The sequence below is a fragment of the Corella eumyota genome, chromosome 1 (genome assembly GCF_963082875.1).
Source record: "Corella eumyota chromosome 1, kaCorEumy4.1, whole genome shotgun sequence".
Lineage (NCBI taxonomy): Eukaryota > Metazoa > Chordata > Ascidiacea > Phlebobranchia > Corellidae > Corella > Corella eumyota.
The window spans coordinates 12292261-12318770 of NC_137490.1; the positions used below are offsets into that span (position 1 = coordinate 12292261).

Here is a 26510-nt window from a genome sequence, read left to right on the forward strand (position 1 = left end):
TAATTTTTTTATTACATTCCTACGACTATAACAACTTTTTGCAAAATTAATTTGCGGCTAATTTGAAATGAGTGGTCTAGCGATAGCCAAGTCTTTATAAAACATCATCTCAGAAAATTAATTTGTAAAATTGAAGAAACAAATAACTTTTGAATAACAAAATTTGCACAATAAAAAGCTCATTAACAATTGATTTAAGTTTGTTTTTATTGCCATAAGTTAAGCACAATCAAACAAAATTGTTAAAACATTAAAAAAAATAAAAATATTTGTTGGCTACAAATATTAAGGTTTATAAATCTTCACGGTCTTGATTACTTAAATCTTTTTCTTTGGGATTAATTTTTTCTTGTAAGCCGTACCAATTGTTGAATGCAAGTAACGCAGCGTTTTTGCCGGATATAAGTGACATTTCCATAGCGCTTGCTGCCCACTCTATCGGGCTTGTGTAATACAGGCCCTCGTCGTTCAAAACAAAGCTGTCCAACTGCTCAGGCGGCCTGTAAAAGTAAAGTACAGATAGTCAGAAACAAGATTTTACTTATTTTGGGCTCTTGAACATAGGGTCAAAAACTAGATTCATAATACCTAGTTTAACATACGAATTTTAAACTTACTGATATTCAGGGTAAGCATACCAATCCACTATTTTCGTTTCGTTGTAGCTTTCGAATAAAATGTTTAATTGTTTTGAGTTGAGTGGCTCGCCGGAAAAGACTTTGTAAACCCCAACATTTACATTGTCGAGATTAACGTCGAAATCTACAGGTAACTGATAACCTACAGTTCTGTAAATACAAAAATTATTTTTTAATTACTTCAACTTGTATTATTAAAAAAAATTACCTATAGCCTAAATAGATTAGTAAAACGTCACCTGTAAAATAAATTGTCTGTAATGGTCAAAATCCCCGGACAGGATTCAATGGAATCACATTGAAAAAGTTTGGAGTTTATTTTTCCCTTTACGAACGTTGCCACCGTTCTTCTATATTAAACCACAAAGTATTAAGACATTATTACAAACAACAACACTTACAACTTTTACATTTTTAATATAAACTTTGCTATAAAAAAGCAAAACTAAGCAGTTCGAATTTTAAGTTTTTCTACTTAAAAAAAACTTTCACTGAATTAACATTTTCATTAAAAAACAAAAAATGCGAAGAAAAACTATTTTGAGAATCATTTACTTGAAATGTCTTGGATCTTTAGTAGCGGAGGGGCATTTATAAGTGGATGAGCAAGCCGAATTTAAATCGATCGTTGACTTATCCTGGTTAATAGGAGTTGCTATGACAACAATGTCATATGACCTGCATAAAATGCCAATTGTTTAAAATACAATCTACACAAAAATGCGTATTAAAAGTTTTTTGTGGGGAACATTTAAGGTGTGTTTATAAATTATTTAACATTATTTTAAAACCTATATTTTTGAGAAACCTTGGGTTTTCAGAGTTCTTTGTTGAAACAGAAAACCTTTTTCCGTTATTTTCCTGGTATGTAACTTGAGTAACGCGTTCTGGAATTAAATTGACTTTTGAGTGATCGACCATTCCTTGACAGAGTTTATAATTCCCCCCCTTTACCGACCATAAGCCAGGCTGTATCCCAGCCATTGAAACTAACCCTATGATGTATAATCAAATAAGAAATCGTCTTAACACAACACTGAGTTAAACACAAAATTCAATTAATATTATAAATTGTTCCAACACTACAACATGAGTTTTAAAAGTAGAAGTGACGACTTCGACACAAATGAAGTCTTGTATTTCTACTACTAATTTATTGCCCGTGCAATTTTGCTTGAAAAGTAATATAACAATCAATATCCCTTAAATGCCAAAATCCCTAATTAATACAACTTTACAAAAACTTACAGACAGAGTGGAAATTAATCGAGTTGAATAGACTAACCTACAAAACCGTTAACTGTAATAGGCGATTGACCATAGTTAACTCGCAGTCCACCGTTCACAAGGATATCCAACATGTTTTCCCCGATGTTGTCTTCGGTAAATAAATCTTGGCTGGTAGTCTGAAAGGTGTTTAATGCAGGATTCACAGAAATTTAAGTCACAAATATAATAATTAAGGTAATCCGTGTATTGCTTATACAACTACCTGTGTGGAATTAATGAACGTTAGTTTTCCCATTGTGAACAGAAGTGTTTCAACAGAAGTAAATGATTCCCCTCTTTCGTGCTTATTATAAATTCTGTCCAACAAAACTTTGTGAAATTGAAGTGTAGACTTTGATTTATATATTGTAAACATTACAACTTTCAATGCATTTTGTTAAGCAAGAAAACAATAAATTTACGTAAACGAATTTTAAGGTAAATTTTAAATTTAATTTTAAGAATTTTTTAAATCAGCCCTAATAAACCCACCCGCAAAATAAGTTCATAAATGTTTCCTCCAAATAGTTTAATCGAAAAAGATCAAATCCAAACTTCCATAACATTCGTACAAGAGAAACAACAGCCCATTTGCTGGTTGTTAAAACATAATTTTTACCATCAAAAAATGCGATCGTTCCATCGTCTTGGTAGGCATCTTCCAAACCTTAAAATACAAAAATATTTTTAAGCGCAATCATAAATGGTATAAAATAGTATGAAAGGGCATAAAATATCATTTTTCGTTACGATGCAATACAAAATGAAAAGGTAATATAACAAAATAAACAAGCCTATACGTGCATATCTTAAAAATGCAAATATTAAAATCCAAGGTTTTGTATGTATAAAGTAACGTACCTAATGTATTTGCAATAGTCCTGGCATACAAATTCTTGGGGTGAATTATGGCCCCGCCGCTCTCGAATAATCGCCCAGCCACCTCTACGGTGGCGGCCCTTCCACCCACGTGACCGGTTTCTTCGTACAAATCAATGATGACGTCATCGTCAAAATGTTTTCGCAAGAAGAAGGCGGTCGAGGTTCCCCCCATCCCAGCACCGACAATGGCTGTACAAAAGGGTTTTATAAGGTAAAACTTATTAACATTTAAACATTTCGACTTTTAACGTTATTAACTGCCAGTTTGGCGTCATATTATTGTTTCAATAAGGTTTTTATTAACAAAATGTAGTAGACGGCCACTTGTAGTAAAATAACTGTATTTCAAGACAACATAATTATGTTTTGAAAACAAACAGGAAGGAAACAAGAAATGCCATAAACAGGACACAATTTAGTTTGTTATGTTTGTTTACTTCATATGATCTTAAATATAACAATACTAAAACGACACATGTATAACGAAATGCGTTTAAATAACCTAATCAAGGTTTAACACGGTTTTGACTACGTGCACGCATGATATGACTTCTAAAATAATAAAAAGGGGATTCCCCAAAGTCAAAACAAAAAGATGTAATGGGCTTACCTATCTTATTGGGGCCGTGTTTGTTTTTGAATTTAGCATCTTTGTGTATGGATTTAATAAAAGTTGAACTGCCCAGGTCAATTTTCTGGTCGGCATCCATTTTACTTCCACCACGATTGAACAAAAAGAATAATCCAAAAATTAAGCAAAAACAAGCCAAGGCCAACCTAACTGTGTATGGCATTTTATTTTTTAAATCGTATTTTACGCAATAATGCTAAGTCTGTCAAAAATAAGATTGTTTTGTAAGGCCACTCGGTTAACATGTAACATTAATCAAATACTTGTTTAAACCCTGCAATTCAGACAAACAGTTTCCCTATTGTTTTTTGACATAAACAACGTTTCTACGCGCTTAAATATTTCATGAAATATATAGATTCTTTGCTTTTTATAACTCTAGTTATATTAAACTTTCTATAGATCTTAAATATTAAGTTTGCGAATAATATAATCTTAACCATCCGAACAACTTGATAAAGTCATTTAAGGTGATTAAGTAAACGAAAAATTATTTCGTAAAAAAGGAAACACGAGAGATTTTCGCTTCGCTTCGTTAAGCATTGAGTAATCAGACGACCTTTTCGACAAAAAGCATTTGTAAATTTCCCATCGGTTTAAAGTATACATACTACTAATGGAGGCAAAACAAATGCGTAGAGTACATTTTAAACATTTTTGCTTTATTTAAAAATTGTAAATGTGGAAATGACATTTTTTTATTTTTAAAAGTTCTGTAAAATGCGCTTGAAATTTTCTTTAAATATATAGGAAATTATATATTTAATTTGTTTTTTTTTTAAATACAGCCTTTGTTCATTTTCTAAAAAGTAAAGTTTAACTTGTGTGTTGTTTTGTATTTACTACTAAATTCCCTAGAGAATAAATATATCATCTAAATTTCCCAATGCACACGTCTGCAAACTACATGAAATTAGATGCAAGTTTTTGTAAGCAAATATGATTCAGAGTCTTGCTAGGCTATCAGTTATATATTTCTATTTTGGGGTAAACTTGGTGCAGTTGCAACATTTAGTCTCCCTAGACAAGACTTGGAATTTTTTTTAATAAAACTTTACATGAGGGCATTGCGGTGGCGGAAATAATTAGTTTTTTAACATCTACCGCCTGTCTTACGAACGAGAACTAATTTAACTTTAGGCGTCAGATGTAAATCAATTCATTTAAAAATTGTAACATGTGGTCATAACAAGTAATATTACATTGTGAGTAACCTTAAAGATAATTCGCCTTTTAACAGATCGCGTTTTTTTGCAATGCAGAATTTAATATTTAAATATACTTTAATTAGACCCAGGTAAGACAAAAGTTGTATTTTAAATTTATGACAGAAGTTGTGTACGAATTAATTTAAAATAGTTCCTACAAACTAGCATGTTTCCGTTAACCAAAAAATGACTATGTGTGTTCGTTGCATATTACTTCCTCTAGTTTATGGTATTTGAAATGAGGCATACAGTAAACGCTATTCATATGCGATTTTTTTATGATATAATTAACTTAACTTCATGCCGCAGCAGTTGCGCATTAGTGATCAACCATAGCTTTAAGTTAATGCCGAAATATAAACGAAACACTGCGTTGTAAAAGAAATCATGTGAAACAGCAGAGTAAAAAAAATACACAGTGTTATTTTGATATTATTTGATAATAAATTCCAACTGTTAAAAATCTGAATACATTGTTGCTAAAAGGTAGACCCTTTATTTATTGTTTTGGTGTATATATTTATTTATATTTATAGCCTGATTTAAGCGAAGTTTATAGGCCTGGAGGTATATAAGCAGGGCCAATGCAGAAATGTAGAAAAGTCATCATGGGACTTAACTTAAATAGTATTGTCGGGTGCATTTTTAAAATATAATTTATAGTGTTTAGTATTATAAATATTATATCCCAATCTTAGACGTTTGACATGCTACATTTTAAAGCAAGTTTTAGGATATCAATCTTGGTTGCACAAATACAACTCTGAAAAAGCAAGCAGTATAAAGTCAAAGGCAGACATTTGCGGCTTAGCAGAATTTTTGCAAAAGCATAACGATTCCCTGAAAAGTGCAAGTTATTATGGTTCGAAATCTTAGATTTCGAAACATATTGTTATTGTCCGTATATTTATTTTTATTCTTACTAATCCGAATTTTGAAATCGAATAACTTTTGATTTTGTGTATATTAATTTTTTAAATTTTAATATGTTGTTTATTATCATATTGTGTTTCAATCCTCCTATTTTGATAATTTAAATATTATTAATTAGTAATTAATAGGTGTTTGTTTATTAAAATTTAGAGATCGTTATTAAGTTTTCAAATTTTGGTCAGTTATATTTCATAATATTAATAACTCGAAAATGGATTAAAAATTTAATTTTTGTTTATTTATTATATTTAAATTCTTGTTTGTTAATTAAAAATTAAAATATGATATTAAGCATTTAAAATTTAATATATTGTATTTTATGATATTAGTAATTAAAATACATGTTTAAAAAATAATTTTTGTTTGTTTATTTTATTTAAATGCTTGTTTATTTATTAAAAATCAATTTTAGGAATTTAAAATTTAGTAAAATGTATATCATGATATTAACAACATAGAACTGGGTTAAAAAATTAATTTTATTTGTATAATATATATAAATGCTTGTTTGTTTATTAAAAATCAAAGATATGTAATATTCTTAGTTAAGGTGTATGCATATTTTTTTATTTATAAAAATTTATGCTAAACATAATCAAATAATTTCGAACCATATTTTATTTATCACATAAATCTAGTTTGATATTTTTTATTTCCTTATATAGGCGTCGGATATGCAAGTATGATCTTGATATTTTATATACAGACATACTACTGAAAGTCAAAATTTTGTATGTGCATATTCTGTAATTATTGAAACCAAACGTTTAAACACATGCGTTGCCAAATTTCAAACACGAAAAAACGGCGATTTGAAAAAGATAAGAGATTTTTGTTGTCGCCTATTTAGCTATCATAAATTATCGTGTTGTTGATATGAGTCGATTTTCCGGTAACGGTTAATCTGTGGATATACTGTGGTGATTTTTAGACAAATCTAAACAACATAGTTCCGACAAAGAGAAAAACATTGTTTGTGTTGACTTAACTAAAAATGCTAAAACGAGAAATAATTAGAGTTTATTTTTAAACAGCGGTTGTAATCAAATAGATTCTTAACTTTTTAATAAAAAGTGTAAAATTAAGACTTTAATATCATAATGGAACGAGAACCAGCTAAATGGAGTCGAAATTTTGATTTTGTCATGGCTTGTGCAGGTGGTGCAATTGGAATGGGGAATGTTTGGCGTTTTCCTTACATATGTTATGCATACGGCGGAGGTAAGATTTTATTTTTTGCAGAAATTTATATTTAGTAAAATGACTTTAAAAGTATAATTTGAGAAACCTGCTTAAACCAATGGCGGGGTCGTATTTTAATAATTTAGTACAATGTAGGATGCGTGTATAACTCTAAACCAGTTTTATGTCGTGTGGTGTAATTGCCTTTAACACACATTTGTTCGTTCAGGTGCGTTTCTTATACCTTATCTCACCGTTGCTGTTGTGTTTGGTTTTCCAATGTTTCTTCTAGAGTCATCGTTAGGGCAACTGACCAAAGGAAACATTATAAAAGCTTGGAGTAGTACTCCATTACTTCGAGGTATATCGGTCATTATAACAAGCGTGTCATTGGTACAGCCCTTGCTACTTAAAATAATTGCGTGATTTAACATTTAAAATTAAACAATAATTATCTAATTTTGTACATGAGTCCGAAGATATAATCTAACGCCTCACATAAAAGTTATTAACTATATTGCCTAAACATCTTAATTTCAGTATGTTAATTTCTTGGCATGCATTAGTAGCTAATCAACTCATAGGCCTATACTACGTTCTATTTATGCTTGGATTATCTTAATACCCAGATAAACTATAATCTCTTTAAAAAGCACTTTTTAGGCTGTTAAGTTGCAGCTTCTTTGTAAAAGAACTGAAATATGCTAGCCCATGGCTCACCAAAAATTGTCGGTACTGCGATTGATCCTTTTGTGTAGTAAAATAAACAGTTTAAAAAATTATACACTTTTTTATTTCTTCATATAGGCATCGGCTATGCAAGTATGATCCTTATATTTTATACACAGACATACTACAGTATTATTCTGACCTATACCACTCGGTACCTGGTTGCTAGTTTAACCAGTGTATTACCTTGGATAAACTGTGAAAACAGTTGGAACACGAAGAACTGTTTTGTACAAGGAAAGAATGGCGAAGGTAAAATTAAAAAAAAACTTTTAACACACTGTTCTTTAAAAACCACGTATTTAAACCTTTTATATGTAAGGTAATTTAACATCGAGTAATTCTACCATGAACGTATTAACGAACACATCTACATCTCCAATAGAAGAATTTTGGAAGTAAGTTAACGATGCTTATAAAAAACTATATGTAGAAATTGTCCAAAAACATTTTTAATTATAATATTTCTTTAGACTTGAAGTGTTAAAGCTATCTCCTGATATTAACCACATCGGAGTAGTTGAATGGAAACTATTCCTTTGCCTTTTGGTGGTTTGGATCGTAATTTATTTCTGCATATGGAAAGGAATACACTGGACCTCAAAAGTAAAAAAAATATAATTTAGCCGCAATTACCAAATTAATTGCTTATCTTTTTACAATTTAGGTTGTGTATGTAACAGTTCCACTTCCTTGCTTGCTTTTACTTACTGTTTTAATCAGGGGAGTTACCCTTGACGGGGCCAGTGATGGTATCGCATACCTATTAAAACCAGACATTTCTAAATTGGCAGACTCAGAGGTAATGTTTTGTACATTAATGATTTAATTACATTTTTATTTAAATTGCAAATTTAACTTGTTTATTTTTAGGTTTGGACAGTGGCAATTGAACAAGTTTGCTTTTCCTATGCATTGTGTTGTGGTGTACCAATTGCTCTAGCTAGTCATAACAAAAAGCATCATAATTTTTACCGGTAATTTTCCGATAGCGCCTTTACAAAAAAGTTGTTAATCATGTTCTAACAACAGTGTTTTAATGTTAACAGAGATTCGATCTTAGTCGTTATTTTCAACATTACAGCAAGCTTCGTATCCGGTTTTGCTGTTTTTTCCGTTTTAGGATACATGGCAAAATGTCAGGTAAACAAGGCAATGTTTTTACAATCCACAATACATGATTTTTTGGAATCTGTTGGTTTAACACATTTGTTTGTTTACAATTGTATGTGATTAACTTTGTTAGTGGTACATGCAGTGGTTAAAAAATTAGTTGACAGCTTCTAAAATGTAATAATTAATTGCTTTGTTATTGATTGTTAGAACACAACTGTTGATCTTGTCGTTGAATCAGGCCCAGGCCTAGCTTTTATTGCATATCCACAAGCTTTAAGTTTGTTACCCTTTCCGCAAGTGTGGAGCTCTATATTTTTTCTGATGATGTTTTTCCTCAGCATCGACAGTCAGGTATTGTGTAAAACGTGATTGACACTTCCTTTCGCCGTGTGCAGAATCATTTAAACTGTTTGTTTACTTTTTACGATCTATGATGTTGTAGTCAATAAGTACGCTATATACTAAAAAGTCAACACAAACTATTTTGTTTGGCTTTAAATGGCTGTTTTTCTGCGATAACAAAAACATTTGCTTTGTAGTTTGTCTTTCAAGAGTGCTTTTGTCAAACTATCTTGGAAAATCTTCCGGTAAAATGGCAAAAAGTAAGATGGGCTCGGGAGTACACTTGTGCTGTAACATGTTTTATACTTTTTCTTCTTTCAATACCGATGGTTACTGAGGTAAAACAAATTTCGTTCATAAACAACATGAAAAAACTTTTTAATAACAAACGGTTAATAGTTTCTTGCATAACTACCGATCATATTTGCCAAATAGGTTGCCTTTATGCGGGTAATATTCATTAAAAACTATTAACTTAAGGTAAAGAGGTTGTAATTATCTACTGAATGGTTTTCTAGGGAGGGTACTATGTGTTCCAAGTCGTTTTATTTGGATCTGCGGGCTGGTGTTTTGAATTGATTGGAATATCTGAAGCTATAGCGATAGCGTGGGTGATTGGTGCGAACAAGTACATCAAATCTTTACAAGTTCTACTTAAATTCAGTCCCCTTGGTTTGCAGTTGGCAAAAATTTGCTGGAAATTTGTAATACCTGTTTTAGGCCCAGTAAGTTAAATAAACCATTGTTTAGACTTATATAAGCCTAATTATAGAGATTGCTGTTTTATTAAAGTTTAAATCAATCTTTTAACAAATTTTATTAGATTGCAATCATATTGACTTTTACGCAATACGAGTACTTAAAATATGTCGATGACACGTTTTACCCTGGCTGGTCTGAGGCTGTGGGATGGATAATTTTAATAACATCAGTTATTGCGGTTCCAATTTTGGCGTGCATCGAGTTTTTTGGCTACAAAGGCAGTTATTTGCAGGTACGACAAACAATGCTGTGCCTAGCAAATTGTTTAATTACAACGTAAAAATAAAACAAATTAGTTTTTACTAATGCGAATTACGCGGGCACTAATAAAACCAGCTAATGTATTTATTATTTATAAGAACAGATAATATTGTACTCTTCTAAATTACTTGTTAATATACTTTATATAATTGGTTAGGGTATAAATATTTATAGAGTGGCTTACATTATTTTTCCACTCCTGTTTAACATGTGTTAAATAATATCTGTCATAAATAGTTGAGATTAACAATATTTTTATTTTAAATAATTACAGAAGTGGAGATATGTAAAAAAAACTGACTTTTCTTTGTGGCAAACCGACCCGGAGGATGTAGAAACATCTTCAAATTTAGACGATCAAACAATGTTGCCTTTATATGAAGACAAGAAGCACTTAAAGGCTACGATAGCATAAATACCCACTATGTTAACTTTGCAAAACGCCCAAAATCAGTTTGAGTTTGAATTACAAATAATATGTAATCATTTTCCGTTTTGCAAAAACAGATTTTTCGTTATCATAAAGGAAGTGATTCGTAATGCTGTTAGCCCAATTATTTTGGATGAACTCTTTCGATAATACTAAATAGCACAATTTTTCTCATATTACGAGTCTGAATAAATCATTTTTATATCTAATGAGTAAACACATATTTTAAATAATCGTACATGCCTGATTTCAGTTAATGTTTAGGCACAAATTACACATAAATGTATTTATTTATGCTCGTTTTGTAATAGAGTCTGCAATTTATTCAGAGTAGTAGCGGGTATTCCGGCAAAGTCTCAATCGCCTATGCAAATTCAGATGTTAGTAAACAAGTAAATTTTTAAATTATTCTTGGATAGTTAAATAAAACCTGCCAAATACCTTCAAAACACTTTTTGTTTAAATCAACCTAATTTTTGTATCACAAATCATATAAAGTACAACAATAAGAGTTTATTTATTCCGAAGTGGTTTCTTTTTTTACATTATCATTTTTACTAATTCTTAATTGATTTATTCTCATTTCTTCTATAATCTCCTTTTTTAAGTTTGTTGTGTCATAATGTCGGCAAATGTCATACTTGAGATGAGATTGCGAATATATTTTCATCCTAAAACGAATTTTATTATCTAAATTAGTTTTGATTTCTTGTGACCCGAATAAACGTGTTGGCGTATTATAATTGCGTAATATTACAAAAAAACAGTTGGTTTTATATCTTTTTCCTTGATGTGAAAAGACAGATTCGAACGTAAAAACTTAAGATAACATTTTTTACGCCAGTTTTAATTTTTTTTGTCAAGTTTGCATTGTTTGACAGAATAGAAGCAGTGGAAATTAAACCTAGAATTTATGTGGTAAACATAGTGTTCAAACCACAACCAAACGAAACCATTTCAAATAAACGGCATATACATTTTACTTTCAGAAATAATAAAAAACAACTAAATTTATCAAAATCACATTATATGTTAAATAAAAACTTAAAACATGTATTTCACCTGTTAAATTTCATATGATCCTCTTCAACTAAGTCTTCATGCAGATATGCATTGTAAAGTGGTGGCCAACAAATATGGTATTTAAAATCCCAGCCCGTTTTGTTCATTGTTACTTTTTCCTAAAAGTGTATTTTAAATTAAGTTGCATTACAAAATATTTATAGATAAAAATACGTATATAATAAGTAATTACAATTTAGTTATAATTGTGTTTTTAGGAACTAGATATAAATGCAATATAACATAAAATTTTTTCTTTGAACGGCAACAATTTTGTTAAATTAATAGTACCCTAAAATGACATTTAGACATTCTTAAACAAAGGTAAAAATGGGTTGCTGGCCCCATAAGTTTTTAATTTTAATATTAAACTGTACCTTAAAAACTTTAAGTTCTTCAGTAGGGGGTGGTGGGGCTTCAACCGGCATGTTTTGGTCGATAGTACACCATTTCGGATCCGCATCTCGCAAGTATCTTAAATCTGTGTCAATCCATTTCTCGAGCCTTAAAACCTAAACAGCAACAAAATAAAATTTTAATGCTGAAAATATTATTTTGTTAAAGAATCTCTAGTTTTTTTTAAAACCACATTAGCTTTAAAAGTAAATTTTACAAAAGAATTAAAATTATTTTATTTTGACCTCATATTTTTTGATGACTGGGGAATATAAATGATACAACATTTCAACACCTTCTCCTTCTATAATGTTGCGCAGTAAAAACTTACTGGCAAGTCCAAAACCATCCCGAAATAAACACCTACCTGAGAATCTGTAATTAATTTGACTGTAAGTTTATATATGTTTAAAATAACTCTTGTTTTATATATTCAATATTTTAGGTATATACATATTTTTGCATTGACTGTGTAAAATTTTAATTATTGCATGTACACCAAAAAAAAACAATTTCAAGAACTGTGGAAAAAAAACATTTTTCAAGAGAAACACAATAAAAATTAAGTTAAAAACTACTAACGAGATAAAAAACTTAAAAATATAACATCACAATAAAATGAAAACTCAGATAAACCTTAAAAAAAATTGCACACAGTAACAAAAATTGCGAACTAAAACTAAAGAGTATTAATAAAACAAACACCAACCTCATGGTGGTGCCAGGTGCTAGAGTGTCAATAATGGTAACCGCAACAATAGAACCTGGATAAAATTCTGGAATATCAATTACATTTCTTCTACGCAGACAATCCATTCTCTCAAGTCTGTATTTAAGTTTGTTTTGGTGCCATTCTGGTCTTACTAATGGTGGAATGTATTCGCTACTAAATAGTTTTGGGTCTTCTCTTCCCTAAAATCAACTTTATTAAAAAAGTGAACAGTTTTGCATATTTTTACTTGATTTTTGGGTTTTAGTTACCAAGTTTTTGTCCTAACTATTAGCCAAATTAGCTAAAAACACATAATTTAAAAGTGTACAAAACAGGACTTTTGAACTGCATTTTATTTAAAAAAAATTGCTGCAACCAAAAAGTTGTAGCTTGTATTGTTTAAAAAATGTTTTACACTAACCTCCACAATCTCAGCTTGTAAATCATCACGAGCAAGTTTTGGTCTTTCTGGAGCAAGAAATGTGCTTTGAGGTCTTGAACCACTCAATGTGCAAGTTCTTAAATAAGCTAACAACAAACACAAAAAAATTTGGTTAAACATGTTACAATAAAAAAAAACAATAGATTAAAATAGCTTATTGTTAAGGTTTAATTTTAGTGTCAATAATGTCCTAAAAATAAGTCAATGTAACAAAAAGTTGATGACAAAAAATATTTAAAAATAAAAAAAGGCAATAACTTACATAAAATTTGTTTTTGTTGAAAACTTTTTCTGCAAAACTGCAGTGCATTTACAGAAGTCATTATAAACTGTTTACAAATTTATCTAATTTTCTGAAAATAAGTTTGCATAATGTTAATGACATGTATTTGTTTATGATACAGAGAAATTTAAAAATATAAAATAATATGATTATAATTAAAAATTGAAAACTAAAAAAGGTAATTTTTACATTGTAATAATGAAAAATCACCCAAAAATTATAATTATCATCATAATCAAAATATTATACCACAGTATTGTTTTAATTCTGATTTTTAAATCAAATTAAAAATTTTTAGCATGTGAATTACACTTGTAATAAAAAATTGGCTTAACCATAACACCACAGCAAAGATATTACAATTAAGTATAAAATACACTGCAAATAGTAAATTGTGTAAGCACATGACAGATGAGGTGATAGTGATATATATGACCAAAAAAAAATTAATATAAATTTACCACTTTAAAATTGGTTAAAACATGATATACATATTATGTTAAAAACTTGGCCTGTCTCAAGATATACGAAGGTGTTAACAAGACAGTTATAATGTTAACATTAAAATGTACACACTTAAAGACTGTTAAACACATTGATTGGCTAAATTGCACTAGAATAAATAATTACACCAATACATCGCAATTTTAAGAAATACAGTTACATGCAATAAAAAATCAGAAAAACTTTAAAAAATTATTTAAAAACTGTTGTGATTTAAAAAAAAATCACAAAAGCAAACAGAATTTTTTATAAACGTATTAAAAATATCAATTTACCCTCCCCACCCTCAAAAAAAAAGAATTACACACCCCTTCAATTTCAAAATTTTTTTTAAAAATCATCACATTTTAGCTCTTGCGGCTGTTAATTTTTCCACAACAGTTGGATCAGCGAGTGTGCTAACATCACCCAGATCCTTAATTTCCCCCACTGCAATCTTCCTTAAAATACGTCTCATTATTTTACCAGATCTTGTCTTTGGTAGGGCGTCTGTAATTAACATTTGCTTAGGAACAGCAAAGGATGCAATCTGATCCCGAACGCAGGCTTGTAGTTCTTTTATGAGTTCATCATGATCACGGTCAACAGCTTGTTTAATTGTCACAAACGCAAATGATTCTTCACCTTTGACCTCATGTGGAATGCCTACCACTGCTGCCTCCGCAACATCCTCATGCTCATCCAGTACATCCTCAATCTCCGCTGTTCCCAAGCGATGTCCACTGATGTTTAACACATCATCCATTCTTCCTGTAATCTGATAATATCCTTTAGAGTTTCTTCTTGCCCCGTCACCGGAAAAATAATGACCAGAATAAGGTCGATAATATGTGTCTAAAAATCGTTCATGGTCACCGTAAATGGTTCTAGCCATTCCAGGCCAAGGACGTTTAATACAACAAGCCCCTTCAACATCATTTTCAGTCAACTCTTCTCCCTTTTCATTACAAATTGCAGGTAGTATACCAAAAAATGGCCGCATTGGAGCAGCTGGAATTATTTCATCCTCCTTTCCTGAAGGCCGAGGTGTGATCATGATTCCACCTGTCTCGGTCTGCCACCATGTGTCTACAACATCACACTTTCCTTTTCCAACGACATTATGATACCACTCCCATGCCTCATGGTTAATTGGTTCTCCCACACTTCCTAGAGCTTTAAGTGATGACAGGTCATATTTGTTAACAAAAGAATCTCCATATCGTAACAACAAGCGAATTGCAGTAGGTGCACCGTAAAACTGATTTATTTTGAGTCTCTCAACCATATCCCAGTATCTTCCTGGATCAGGATAAGTAGGAATACTTTCAAACAGAACACTTGTAATTCCATTACAAAGCGGGCCATATACCACATAACTGTGACCAGTAATCCACCCTATGTCAGCAACACAGCCATACACATCTCCAGGTTTAGAGTTGAAGACATATTGTTGGGTCATCGAGGCATAAAGAAGATAACCAGCTTGGGTATGTACAATGCCCTTCGGTTTACCTGTACTTCCTGACGTGTACAGCATAAACAGAAGGTCCTCACTGTTCATTATTTCAGGTTCACACACAGAACTTACTTTGTTCATTGCAGTATCCAAGTCGATGTCTTTATCAGTCGTAGAAACAGTATTTCCAGTGCGTTTGCTAACGAATACTCTTTTTACAGAAGGACATTTTGATACAGCGGCATCAACTGTCTTTTTCAACTCCAAAACTTTACCACCTCTAATCCCTTGGTCGGTTGTGATAACAGTTTCTACTTTGCCGTCGTTAATTCTCTGTGCTAGCGCTTCAGCACTAAACCCTGCAAACACAACACTATGAACAGCACCTATTCTTGTACAAGCTAACATTGAAGCAACAGCTATTGGTGATACAGGCATGTAAATGGCAACTCTGTCGCCCTTTTTTACTCCACTATCTCTCAAGCAATTAGCGACCCTACATGTCATATCCAGAAGCTGCTTAAAAGTAATTTTTTCAGTTTGTCCCGGCTCGTCTTTTTCCCATATGAGAGCTACTCTGTCAGGTGAACTGTTGGCATGTCGGTCAAGACAGTTAACTGAAACATTTAGTTTACCACCAAGAAACCATGCAGCTTTGCCCTTGTTCATATCACATTCCGAAACTGTGTGAAATGGTTCAATCCACTGAATTCTTGACTTCGCAAGTGTGCCCCAAAATTTATCAGATTGGGTCAAAGAAAACTTGTGTAAATCAGCATAAGAATTGACACCTTGAAATTGTGCTGCCTCTGGCATTTCTGTAGTTAAGGAAATTTGTTTGGCATGTGCAGAAGTTACAGAAAATAGACGCAATTGCTTTTTGATTGATCCATTTAAACATTGAAATAAAGATACTCCCCGATATATCATTTTGCTTTAAAAATTTATAAAATTAAATTTCTAAAAACCTGCAGAATTTATAAGTTATTTTATAAACGTTTGATAATATCAAGACATGGTTTGAAACAATATATAAATTATTATGGCAGTTTATGATTTAACAACTACATAATACAAAAAAAACCATCTGATTAATAAAAACTACTCAGAAAGTTTAACATTTTTAGGAATATTTACACCAAGTGAATTTATCAGATTAGAAATAGGCCCAGAGAGACCAGTTTCATGTTGTACTCCTTGTAAAAAGTTATCGACTAAATTAATATCGATTTCTACATCATCGTCTTTTGTTTTTTCCACTGATGTCTTTGACAACTCTTTATCCATCGATTGAAAATATTGTTTGATTTCTTCCTCATGTTCGCTGCTTTCCACTTCCTCATCTTCTTCCGACGTTAAAAAGTCATCATCTGAAGAATTAAAATCGTTATCAAATTCACTTTTGTTAGAATTCGTAAAACCTAGAATATCTTCTAAGCTTTTTACAAATTGATCAGGATGAAATGATGTCTCGGAATCTAATTCCACTCCTTCATGACTTGACTGTTGTTCAACAAAATTATTCATTTTTTTGCTAAATTCATGCAAGTTTTTTTCTTCAAATTCATGACTTGATGTTTTGAAGTTATTCTTTTTCTTTTTGTTTTTCATTTTTTCAAACCCAAAATTCATTTCTTGTACGAGCGTGTCTACATCACTTTCAGTAAGTTTCATCCAATTTTTAGAACTTTCTTTTGGAAGTTCAGCCCTACAATTTAATAACTTCATTGTTTGAAATGATAAATTCTTGTTCGAAGTATAATTCTTAGCTACTTTTAAAATTCTTTGACTTTGAGAATCAGATTCATTTGGTGAACAACTTATAACAAAATATTTTTCTGCATCTGTATACAATTTGTTGTACAGTCTTGACCCTTCGATTTCACCTTTAAAATACCCATTGTCTTTTAAATTAGAAATCAAATTTTTAAATAATTCTTTGTTGACAGGCTTTAAACTATCTCCATTTTTTAAACACGATTTTGCAGCATTTTTACAAATTATTTCAAAACCATGAGCAATTTTCAACCCAAGGTTAAGCCCATCTACATCTGCAGGGCAAACAGTATTATCAATTTTATATCCACTTCTTTTGTCAGGTACAAAATGTTGTTGCGTAAGCTGGGCGTATTGACAACGTGTCATCGCAACTTGAGTCCAACACTGATTTTCAGCTGGAAAAAATTGAAAGGTTCTGCAAGCACGCAGGTCTATTGGATCTCTTAGATAAAATTTGTTAACGCTTGTAGATATAAAATTGCGATCATTATCAAGCAAAAAAATAATTTTTTTAGGTAAGTAAACGTTGGCATAAAATATACTTTCCCTGGCTTTTTCTGGATATTTATTAATTCGCTTTCCAATGCTATTTATAACAGCCGATGGACCTTGTGATATATATGGATAGTTAAAAACAATGTTAAGGGACTGTTCCAATGAAGGTGTGGTTACTGGAAGAATACCACAATCTGCTGGAGATTGAGGTTTAAGAATTAAATGAAGTTTTCCATGAGAAATAAAAACTCGATTTTGGCATGTGTGCGGAGTTAACCATTTGGGTAAAAAGTCAGCAGCTTCTATTAGGAGAAATTCACCATCATTGTCAGTTATGGCAGCAACAATATCGGTGTATGTCTCTGTAAGTTTGTGAATTAAAAAAACTATAAACCATTCGTCTTCAATGTTGTCACCAAAACGCGTTAAACCTTTAAGGTGCGGGATGCATTGTTCGCCTTGCACAATATTTAGGTTTATGCCTTCATTTTGCCAAATATATTCTGCAGTTTCTTTGGCAAAAAATGCTAGACATTTAAGTAAAAACCCGTTTAGTTTTTCGTGTTGATTTAACAAATTTTTTGAATACAAGCAATAACTTACAGAATCATCAGGGAGTCGTCTCTTCATTATTTCCTCCATTGCCAACCCTACCTTAACTGTTAACTACGAAAATCTATTTTAGTTTATAAAAAAAAACAAGTCAAGCTTTGTGCATTTGTCACGTTTTTATTGTTTTGCAAAATGGAGCAACGGTCTTAACAGATTTAGGTACCGCAAACTAACAACAACATGTTTGCAAATTAAAATTACCTCATTCAGCAATGCAAGTTACAAAAAAATGCAAAGAATTTTAAATAAAAATTATATTTTTGTAATATTTTAGTTCGTACATTATATGACCTGCATCTTGATATAAAACACTTGGCGTTACAACTTGAGGTCATCGATTCAATCCCCACTACTTCCACATCGTAGCGCATGGAGAAGAGCTCTACAAACTTCTGCCGAGTTTAAAACAAATCACCAGGTTATTTATCAACTCATTTAATAACACCCAGAACAGTTAAAAACAACTAAAACTGGATTGGGTTAACAAATGTTACCCTATGTTTAGGCTACGAAGTGGAGTATTTTTTCCAACTTGTTTTAAAGAAAACTTATTAGAACTTTTAAATGTTGTCTTAAACAAAAAATAATAAAATATAAAAAGGTATCGAACATTTATTTAACATCTCGTCTGAGACTGAAAAAAAAACATTCAAAAATAAAGTTAGGTAAGAACAATTGATGAATGAAGAAAAAAATAACATAAATGAAAACTCGTCAGATATTATACAGTGTTTAGAAGCAAAGCATCTCAAATGACATTTTTTGATGTGAATTTTGTCTTATTACATAAGAAAGCAATTTGGCAGTGTTTACAATATAAAAAAATTATTCGACTAAAGAAAATATTAATCATCAAATTCTTCAATAAAATTGTCATCATCTGATTCTTCTTTAATTTCTTCAATCTTAACATTATCAGTTATTGGACAACTCAAAGATGTAGTATCTACAAATTCATTCCCGGATTCATTCTCAGTAAGTTTATCTCCTTGGCAACTAGAAAGTGATAAGTATATCAAATGAATAAATTATTTTAGAACAGCCTAGCCTTTTTTTTTAAATTTTGTTATTGTACAAACCTGTAAGTTTTCCAATTGGGAAAAGAGACAACATTTTGTAAAAAAGTCTTTTTATTGGACGGAAGCTGAAGTTTTAAGGGTAAAAAATATGGCAACATACTGGTTAAAAGTTCCTGTGGGGGTTGTCTATGTCCCCAGAATAGGGAACAACCCTCTACCAAATTTTCCTGGTGTTTTTTAACAACTTGGGGCCACTCAGACTTGTGCATTGGTCTCCATTGACCAGTTTGCTGACTGCATAATTTCTGAGTGGCTCGCAATGAATTAGAATAAATAAGACCTCGACAACCGATTATACCTTGATTAAGAATTTAAATATTAAACATTTTAAAATTACGAATATATTCACAGATTAACAAATGCAATAGCAATCTTAAACAACAGATAACATTTATTTAGCATAAACAAAAAAACATCAACCTTCATAATGGTCCAATCTAATGCCTGACGAGGGGTCACTCGAGGTCAAGGGTGACTTCATTAAATCAGTAAAACTCAAATAATCCGAGGCCATTGTGATGTCATCAATGGAATTATTAGTAAAGAATGTAAGGTAATTGTGGTGCAAAAATTGGGTGAGAAAAGAACCAGATAACGCACATTGGTCAACTATATCCTATTTAATTTTAAAAAGAAATTAACGATTTTTAGTAAAACGATTTTTTTCTATGTAATTTTAATATTTAAATTAAAATGATGATATTTACCTCAGGAGAAAATAAAAGGGGGTCTCTGTCTTCAGTTGACAATTTCGATTTTTCTCCTAAATAAATTATGATTTTAAATTACATTTTCAGTAGAAACTAAAACAATAATACCGTAACTAGATAAAAAAAACTCAAGTATGTATACCTACTGTAATTAAATTACGAAGTGGTAAATTAATAAAAATTGTCACATACTTTTGCAATAAAAAACTTTGCCCAAAGCTCGAAATAAAATTAAAGTGGAATCTTTTGCTCCAACATTGGTCACTGATTTTCCAATTTTAATATCTGAATTAAAAAATAAAACATTTTAATAAAAGCATCCAATTTAACTTTTTACTTTTTTTCTTAATTAAATGCATTATAATAAAAATTTTCACTTACATTGTACAATTTTATTTATATTTATTAGACATCATAATTATACCCTTAAATAAATCTCTTAATAAAGACAAATGTTTTCAACTATGTAGCTATTTATTTTATTTAAAAATTTTTACCTTTTCCAGAAACGCATGAAAATTGGAGAGCATTTATTGTAGCTCTTATATCCCCAGTTGATGCCATTATTGAAATTTCCTCTTTCTTCAAATTATATTTTTCTGACTTTGCAATTTTTGTGAGGGCTTTTGTCATTAAAGTAGTTGATATTGCATTGAATCTAAAGAAATATTTAATTTAAAAAAAATCAACATAAAAACCAAAATAAATTAAATTTAAAAAAATTCGTTTACTTTTGGTTTTACCTTATATGTGAAATTCCAGTTTTAAAATCTTTGGGCTTTAAAGATTGTTGGCCATCACTTATTATAATAATTAATGGACACTTTTGTGTAGATTTGTACTTTCTAAAAGTATAAAAATATTAAATTTAAAATGATATGTGATACTACCATACAGTATCTGTAAGGTCATACAAGTTTTATTCAAAATGTGAAAGCAGTGGGAATCAAACCTGAAACTTATTGCATTAAAGGTAAGAATAATGTCAACCAGCTTAACATATTGTTTAAACCTTATATATCATTTACCTTATAATAGTTTGTAAAGTAGTAGGATCATCTTGAATAAACCAAGGAAACTCCTGAACTAAAACAACTTGATTGCTATCCAGTGATACATTGTTGTTTGTTGCTAATAATGATGGATACTTGCCAGATCGGAAAAGAAATTCCTCAAATTGGGAAACTTGAGATTCATATTTTAGACCTGTATATAAATTAAAATATAAATTTAAAATTAAAACTTCAAACAAAATACTTAAACTACTTTTTATAACAATAGAATTACTAGATGAAATTTTTGTAAACAAACCTGCCTGCTTAGTTAGATTGTATGGGGTTTGAATTGGATTTGACCATTCCTCTACAGAGAAATGATGTTTCGAAGATAAAAGTTCAACTGTGGTGGATTTACCACAACCTGGAGGTCCAGAAATTAACAAAACGCTTCCCTGTTAAATAAAAATTTGGTTTGTGCCATTACAATTACACAAGGATTTTCAAACGGTAGCTTACTAATTATATGTCATGCCTTTACATTAGTTGCAGTATTTTTAATAAAATAATAACATTATGTATTTTAAATAATAAAAGAAAAAATTACCTTTTTAAGTTTAATGCTTTCTTCAATCCATGTTTCAACTTCTTGAATTTTCTTTTTATGAACAGCCAACTCCTCCTATTCAAATAAGCAATAAGTCTTTAAAAAAATAGACAATAAAACATAAATATAGTAAACCCATTTATATAATTGCCGAAGATACATGTTTTAACCTTTCATACCTGCTTATACAAAACACTTCAAGGTTTTAATCGAAAAATAATAAAACAAATCTTTAAACAAGTGTAAGTATATAAAATATGCTTTAATTTTTAATTACCAATGATTTTGGTTTATATTTTTCAAGCCAGGTTTGACATGTATCTTTAGAAACTTTGTGGTTGTTTGTGGTTGGTGGTGGTTTAATGAGAGACGAGTTCTACAGAAATATAAAACATAATATTTAAATAGGCTATAAATTTTTTAAGGGATTTTTAGTAACAGTATTTTTTAGAGTTAAGTAAGCTTCACAAAATAGGTTTAGTAGCAAAAATGAAGTAACAGGAAAGGTCATTAGTAGGCCATAAAAACAAAATTTTAAATGTTTGAAAGCCAACAATATTTACCTTTCGATTCGAAAATGTTGATGTAACCCAATTACTGCATTTTTTCTAAAATTTATTATATTATGTTATTGCAATATTTATATATGTATTTTCATTTAAAGTATATATATTTGATTACTTCACAAAAATCAAAATAATTTTTAACCTTTTTGGGAGGGCTTGACAAAGTCAAATCTATTACATCCACATCCATTATAATTTAAAATTTTACTCTGAATGAAAAATATAAACAAAAAATTGCGATTATTAAAACTTAGTATGGCATTAGAACACTTGATAAAGAATAAACAAATATATAAAAATAGAACATAAAATATGAAACTAATATTGCACTAATAATGGTCTAGGCTTAATAAAAATCGAAACTAAAATATCATTTAATAATGAAACCTAAATAAATGTCATAATAACAAAAAAAAACATTTTAAACATATTGATATTGGTATAATGATTAATTAAAAAAATACATAAGTCATGTTTAAACTACACAACAACAAGCTATACTGCATATTTCTCACAATAATCTCCATGGAAACCAATATAGCATTGACAGAAAACATTATATCCTTTGCTATCTGGAAGGACAGTATCCATAAACCACTGAAAAGGCACTGGTATTAATTTCTTTTGTGTCTGTGGCAAGGTTTTGATCACACATCGGCCATGACCATGACACATAGAAGTACTACATTCAGCAGCACTATCAGATACTTTTTTAAGGTATTTTCCTAATATGTCATCGATATATTGCTTCAGAGAAAGGCATTTTTCTAAGGAACAAGTCATGTTATCACCCCATATTACAACACCTGATGCACCCAGAACAGCAGCAATCCCTGAACTATGAACGACATCCTGCAGTGTTAAAAACTCATTTGTTTTACGATATACCAGATTGTTGTATGCATAAATTGGTGCCATGATGTTTTGCGGCCTGTTATGATCTAATCGAAGTGTTTCTAAAATTCTATTGCCAGAATACTTAACAGTATTTTCAGAGTTTTTAAGCCACAAGCCAACATATGTTGAAGGAAACAAACCGGTGCTGCCATCAATTAGCCACTGTATTTGATTATTTCTTTCAATCACCTGAGAGTGGCAAGTAAAATCTGAACCATTTTTTGCATAGTTGTAACAGTCAGGGTATAGGTAATAACCCCATGCTGCTTTTGGTCTTAGCAACTTCGCAAGGTTAAGTGTGCCCAGCATGTAATCCTTCGCTGCACTTTCTAACTCCAACTTTGCCTGTTGTTTAACATCACTTTTTGACCAACTAGGATGCTCCTTTTGAACTTTTTCTATGGATGCAGTTTGGTATATTAAGCCACTGCCCCATCCGTTATTCTCCCATACAGGTCTCCAAGCTTCCCAGTCAATTACAGCAAGTCCACTGTAGTCCTTGTCAGGAATAACAGTCTCAATATCATCAATGCATTTTTTATAATGTTTAGCAATATCTCCAAGCTGTGGAATTCCCCCATTTAAGGGTTTTCCCTCAACATATTCAGGATAATACCCAAGTTGTTTAGCATAAAATATCACCATATTATCACCGTCTCTTTGTTGTGTAGGATTGTTAATTATATCAAATGATGATAAATCCATAGTGACATTGTAACGTTTGATACAGCGATATGTATCCACATTCCATACTGCAAGAAATGGTTTTTGTGGCAAAATGGGCTTTAAAATGTTACCATTTAAATATTTGTCAAATGCAAAAATGTTTTTCTCATTAGTAGCAACACCTTCTTTTAGCCATAGCAAAGTTAACACAGTTACCAACAAATTAAACTTCATGTTTCAATTACAAAACAACAGATTTGTGATACCTTTAATATAATAATATTCAGCAATTCAATACAGAACTCACACTCAATACTAAACTTGCACTTTCAGAAGTAATTCACTTTTAGTTCGACTAGTATCGATGTTTTGAGGACAAATTAATATTAAGGTTTTCACGCGTCAATAATGAAATAAAGGCTATAATAGAACTTTCAAAATAAAAAAAATTTATTAGTAAATAAAAAACATTTGTATTATTGTTTCATATAATTATATGATTGCTTTGCTTAAACAGCAAAACCGGCAGCGTGGTGTAGTGGTAAGAACACTTGCTACACCATACATGAGGTCGTGGGTTCAATCCCCACTGATCTCATGCTGTAGCGCCCTTGAGTAAGGCGATTTAAACGGTATAAACTCCTGCTGACCCAGCACTTAATCAGCAGCATAGTTACTGGGCAATTATAATCCATAATAGCCCAAATTGCCACAGGCAACTCAAGACTGCGTCGGAGTAACTGATGTTACTCTATGTTTAAGTCGCGCATTCGACTTTCCCACATCGGGATATATACAAAAAAAAAATTCTATCCACGAGTGTAGTCAGGTGACGTAAACGAAGATCATGCAACCATATAATCTTTGTATGATCATTTAATTGAGCGATTACGCAGAAATTATCTCGGAAAATAATACAAAAATGTAACTTAAAAACTTTTTTATGTTCCATACCTTTTTTATTTTTTACCGTCTGAAGAATTTGTTTTTAACTTAGTCATAATATATATATTTTAATTTAAAAAATACGAAATTTGGAACTTGCTTTGGGCGTATGCAATTTTGTTTTGTTTACAAAATTCTTTAACTTTTAATACAAGGATCGGGTTAAGTAAGTATACATTCACATAAAGAAAGCTAAAAGATAGTTAAAAAAGTTGACTTTTTCATTAAAATTATATTGAATGAACTGTGAGAGATAACAAAGGAATACTCCCCATGGTTTCCCGGTCAGTTAATAGCTTTCGATATAGCCTTTAAAACTAGTTGAAATTCATAAGTACATAACATTTTAGCTGAAAACATTAAAAAAAGCAGTTAGGACAGAAAGAGATGGAACAGAATAAAAACTATCCAATTCCTGATAGTGACAATAAAGAAGGTGAACAGGTAAATGATGTTTCCAAGCAAAGTAAGAGCATTCAAAAAGGTATGGCATCAACATCGAGTACAACGCGAGCTTATATTGTTGATAAGAAGGAAAGACAACAGGCGTTTATAAGGTTAAAAAATCAAGCGTTCAAAGAGGTAAAAACATGGCATCATCTGACGCCGATTGTTATTTATGAATTTTATAATATTTTCTGTTTAACAGTAGGCTACAGTTGATAACGTTTACTTTACTTTTATTGTTCAATTAAATCGTTTGTTTAATTTCAAAATATGTAATAAGTTACATTTTTATAACTTTAAATAATGTTTTAGCTGTTAAAATTTTTTTGTTTACGTGGATTAATTATAAACGTTTTACAGGCAAAGGAACTACATTTAATGTGTGGCGCGAACCTAACGATTTTTCTTAAATCCGAAAATGGAAAAGTATTTAGGTACACATCGAAAAAAACGAGTAACGTTGGAGTACAGACTAACCTTGAAGCCTGTTGTTCGAGAATAGGCGGCGAAAGCGTTTCGAAAACTAGCCTTTGGACACCCACTAAAAAACGAATAGGTTAACTTTCGACGAGTAAGTGCAGTCTTAAATATCCTAACCCAACATAAATGCATTCATTTTAATGCTATGTTTATGCGTTTACTTGTAGACTATTATTACTTTATTCATCATCAAAATTTTTATTTACATAAGTAAAAGTAAAATTAGAAATGTTTTTAACCTCTATTTAACTAAGTTTCGCATTTAAAATGTTTATGTAAATAAATGGCCGAAAGACGATTTGTGAATGCCCATTATATTTCCTACTGCTGTTTATATTCAATTTATATTTGGACAAAAAGCATTTTATTAAGCTTAACGAAGACTTATAAAAAATTGGCTTGATTCCAGCTGCGGGAGATTTTACATCCCCCGTTGTCATTCGTGATGGTTCATTAGTTTATTGGCGAAGTGTGAATTTTCTTTAATGTATTGTAACAATTCTCTTTTTTTGTTTAGCTGTAAATAGGTCAACCAAAGAAAATGATTTTCGACAAGTTTTCCATTCTTTGTTTTTCTAGTGACATATCTACTAAGTAATTTACAAGCAAAATAATGACCACAGGAAAAACTTGTTTCAAAATTTCATTAAATATTTCAAGTGTGTTTGTATTAACCTATACCGGCAGCGTGGTAAAGTGGTAAGTAAGAAGACTTGCTACACCATACACGAGGTCGTAGGTTCAATCCCCACTGATCTCATACTGTAGTGCCCTTGAGTAAGGTGCTATAAACGGTACGAACTCCTGCTGAGTCAGCACTTAATCAGCAGCATAATTAACGGGCAATTATAATCTATAATATCCCAAACTGCCACAGGCAACTCGAGACGTTTAAGTCGCGCATTTGACTTTTCCACATCGAGGATAAAGATATAAAAAAAAAAAAAAAACTAACTTGCCTTTATCCTTTCTAAAAACAATTCAAAAAGTTTTACAAAAGCTTCATTATTAC

At 30.8% G+C, this 26510-nt stretch overlaps 7 protein-coding genes across 7 annotated transcripts; 1 reads left to right on the plus strand and 6 right to left on the minus strand.

The window, feature by feature from the left end:
* Positions 1-208: 208 nt before the first annotated feature.
* On the minus strand, positions 209-3611 carry LOC145758774 (prenylcysteine oxidase 1-like). Its single transcript, XM_082572537.1, has 10 exons — positions 3400-3611; positions 2769-2978; positions 2400-2574; positions 2131-2224; positions 1924-2044; positions 1447-1633; positions 1194-1316; positions 878-988; positions 618-788; positions 209-500 (listed from the first exon to the last, which is right to left on the minus strand). Exons 1-10 carry the CDS (start codon positions 3581-3583, stop codon positions 293-295), a joined length of 1584 nt encoding a protein of 527 aa, XP_082428663.1. The 5' UTR covers positions 3584-3611; the 3' UTR covers positions 209-292.
* Positions 3612-6594: 2983 nt separating this feature from the next.
* Positions 6595-11050, plus strand: LOC145744062 (creatine transporter-like). Its single transcript, XM_082562161.1, has 13 exons — positions 6595-6782; positions 6973-7104; positions 7551-7724; positions 7795-7870; positions 7946-8078; positions 8140-8274; positions 8346-8449; positions 8522-8615; positions 8796-8939; positions 9128-9268; positions 9449-9655; positions 9754-9924; positions 10228-11050. The coding sequence occupies exons 1-13, from the start codon at positions 6662-6664 to the stop codon at positions 10366-10368; spliced, it is 1773 nt and encodes a 590-aa protein (XP_082418287.1). The 5' UTR covers positions 6595-6661; the 3' UTR covers positions 10369-11050.
* On the minus strand, positions 10542-13965 carry LOC145744072 (large ribosomal subunit protein bL19m-like). The gene is made up of 7 exons (XM_082562173.1): positions 13258-13965; positions 12975-13081; positions 12551-12753; positions 12087-12216; positions 11823-11957; positions 11446-11564; positions 10542-11054 (listed from the first exon to the last, which is right to left on the minus strand). Exons 1-7 carry the CDS (start codon positions 13316-13318, stop codon positions 10901-10903), a joined length of 909 nt encoding a protein of 302 aa, XP_082418299.1. The 5' UTR covers positions 13319-13965; the 3' UTR covers positions 10542-10900.
* A 139-nt stretch (positions 13966-14104) lies between these two features.
* On the minus strand, positions 14105-16282 carry LOC145744042 (acetyl-coenzyme A synthetase 2-like, mitochondrial). The gene has a single exon (XM_082562139.1). The coding sequence runs from the start codon at positions 16148-16150 to the stop codon at positions 14123-14125; it is 2028 nt and encodes a 675-aa protein (XP_082418265.1). The 5' UTR covers positions 16151-16282; the 3' UTR covers positions 14105-14122.
* Positions 16183-18184, minus strand: LOC145744052 (protein ecdysoneless homolog). The gene has a single exon (XM_082562150.1). It carries the CDS (start codon positions 18134-18136, stop codon positions 16322-16324), a length of 1815 nt encoding a protein of 604 aa, XP_082418276.1. The 5' UTR covers positions 18137-18184; the 3' UTR covers positions 16183-16321.
* A 593-nt stretch (positions 18185-18777) lies between these two features.
* On the minus strand, positions 18778-22280 carry LOC145745322 (cell cycle checkpoint protein RAD17-like). Its single transcript, XM_082563363.1, has 13 exons — positions 22206-22280; positions 22061-22105; positions 21775-21873; positions 21498-21572; positions 21207-21345; positions 20924-21101; positions 20639-20740; positions 20393-20553; positions 20088-20180; positions 19893-19948; positions 19606-19801; positions 19186-19483; positions 18778-19102 (listed from the first exon to the last, which is right to left on the minus strand). The coding sequence occupies exons 1-13, from the start codon at positions 22251-22253 to the stop codon at positions 18952-18954; spliced, it is 1641 nt and encodes a 546-aa protein (XP_082419489.1). The 5' UTR covers positions 22254-22280; the 3' UTR covers positions 18778-18951.
* Positions 22281-22550: 270 nt separating this feature from the next.
* Positions 22551-23954, minus strand: LOC145745330 (hyaluronidase-like). The gene has a single exon (XM_082563378.1). The coding sequence runs from the start codon at positions 23858-23860 to the stop codon at positions 22559-22561; it is 1302 nt and encodes a 433-aa protein (XP_082419504.1). The 5' UTR covers positions 23861-23954; the 3' UTR covers positions 22551-22558.
* Positions 23955-26510: the final 2556 nt, after the last annotated feature.

What these genes read in the sequence shown, in the direction of transcription:
- LOC145744042 (XM_082562139.1), bottom strand. Translation starts at nt 16,150, where the DNA reads ATGATATATCGGGGAGTATCTTTATTTCAATGTTTAAATGGATCAATC.
- LOC145744052 (XM_082562150.1), bottom strand. Translation starts at nt 18,136, where the DNA reads ATGGAGGAAATAATGAAGAGACGACTCCCTGATGATTCTGTAAGTTAT.
- LOC145745322 (XM_082563363.1), bottom strand. Translation starts at nt 22,253, where the DNA reads ATGGATGTGGATGTAATAGATTTGACTTTGTCAAGCCCTCCCAAAAAG. An exon ending in ACTTTACAAACTATTATAAG is followed by an intron (nt 20,741 to 20,923) that starts GTAAATGATATA and finishes TTATACTTTTAG; the next exon opens with AAAGTACAAATCTACACAAA. An exon ending in CAAAGTTTTTTATTGCAAAA is followed by an intron (nt 19,949 to 20,087) that starts GTATGTGACAAT and finishes TAATTTATTTAG; the next exon opens with GAGAAAAATCGAAATTGTCA.
- LOC145758774 (XM_082572537.1), bottom strand. Translation starts at nt 3,583, where the DNA reads ATGCCATACACAGTTAGGTTGGCCTTGGCTTGTTTTTGCTTAATTTTT. An exon ending in GACTATTGCAAATACATTAG is followed by an intron (nt 2,575 to 2,768) that starts GTACGTTACTTT and finishes TTGTATTTTAAG; the next exon opens with GTTTGGAAGATGCCTACCAA. An exon ending in AAAGATCCAAGACATTTCAA is followed by an intron (nt 989 to 1,193) that starts GTAAATGATTCT and finishes GGTTTAATATAG; the next exon opens with AAGAACGGTGGCAACGTTCG.
- LOC145744072 (XM_082562173.1), bottom strand. Translation starts at nt 13,318, where the DNA reads ATGACTTCTGTAAATGCACTGCAGTTTTGCAGAAAAAGTTTTCAACAA. An exon ending in TACAAGCTGAGATTGTGGAG is followed by an intron (nt 12,754 to 12,974) that starts GTTAGTGTAAAA and finishes AGTTGATTTTAG; the next exon opens with GGAAGAGAAGACCCAAAACT. An exon ending in GCACCTGGCACCACCATGAG is followed by an intron (nt 12,217 to 12,550) that starts GTTGGTGTTTGT and finishes AATTAATTACAG; the next exon opens with ATTCTCAGGTAGGTGTTTAT.
- LOC145745330 (XM_082563378.1), bottom strand. Translation starts at nt 23,860, where the DNA reads ATGAAGTTTAATTTGTTGGTAACTGTGTTAACTTTGCTATGGCTAAAA.
- LOC145744062 (XM_082562161.1), top strand. Translation starts at nt 6,662, where the DNA reads ATGGAACGAGAACCAGCTAAATGGAGTCGAAATTTTGATTTTGTCATG. An exon ending in ACAAGGAAAGAATGGCGAAG is followed by an intron (nt 7,725 to 7,794) that starts GTAAAATTAAAA and finishes TTTATATGTAAG; the next exon opens with GTAATTTAACATCGAGTAAT. An exon ending in CCAATAGAAGAATTTTGGAA is followed by an intron (nt 7,871 to 7,945) that starts GTAAGTTAACGA and finishes ATATTTCTTTAG; the next exon opens with ACTTGAAGTGTTAAAGCTAT.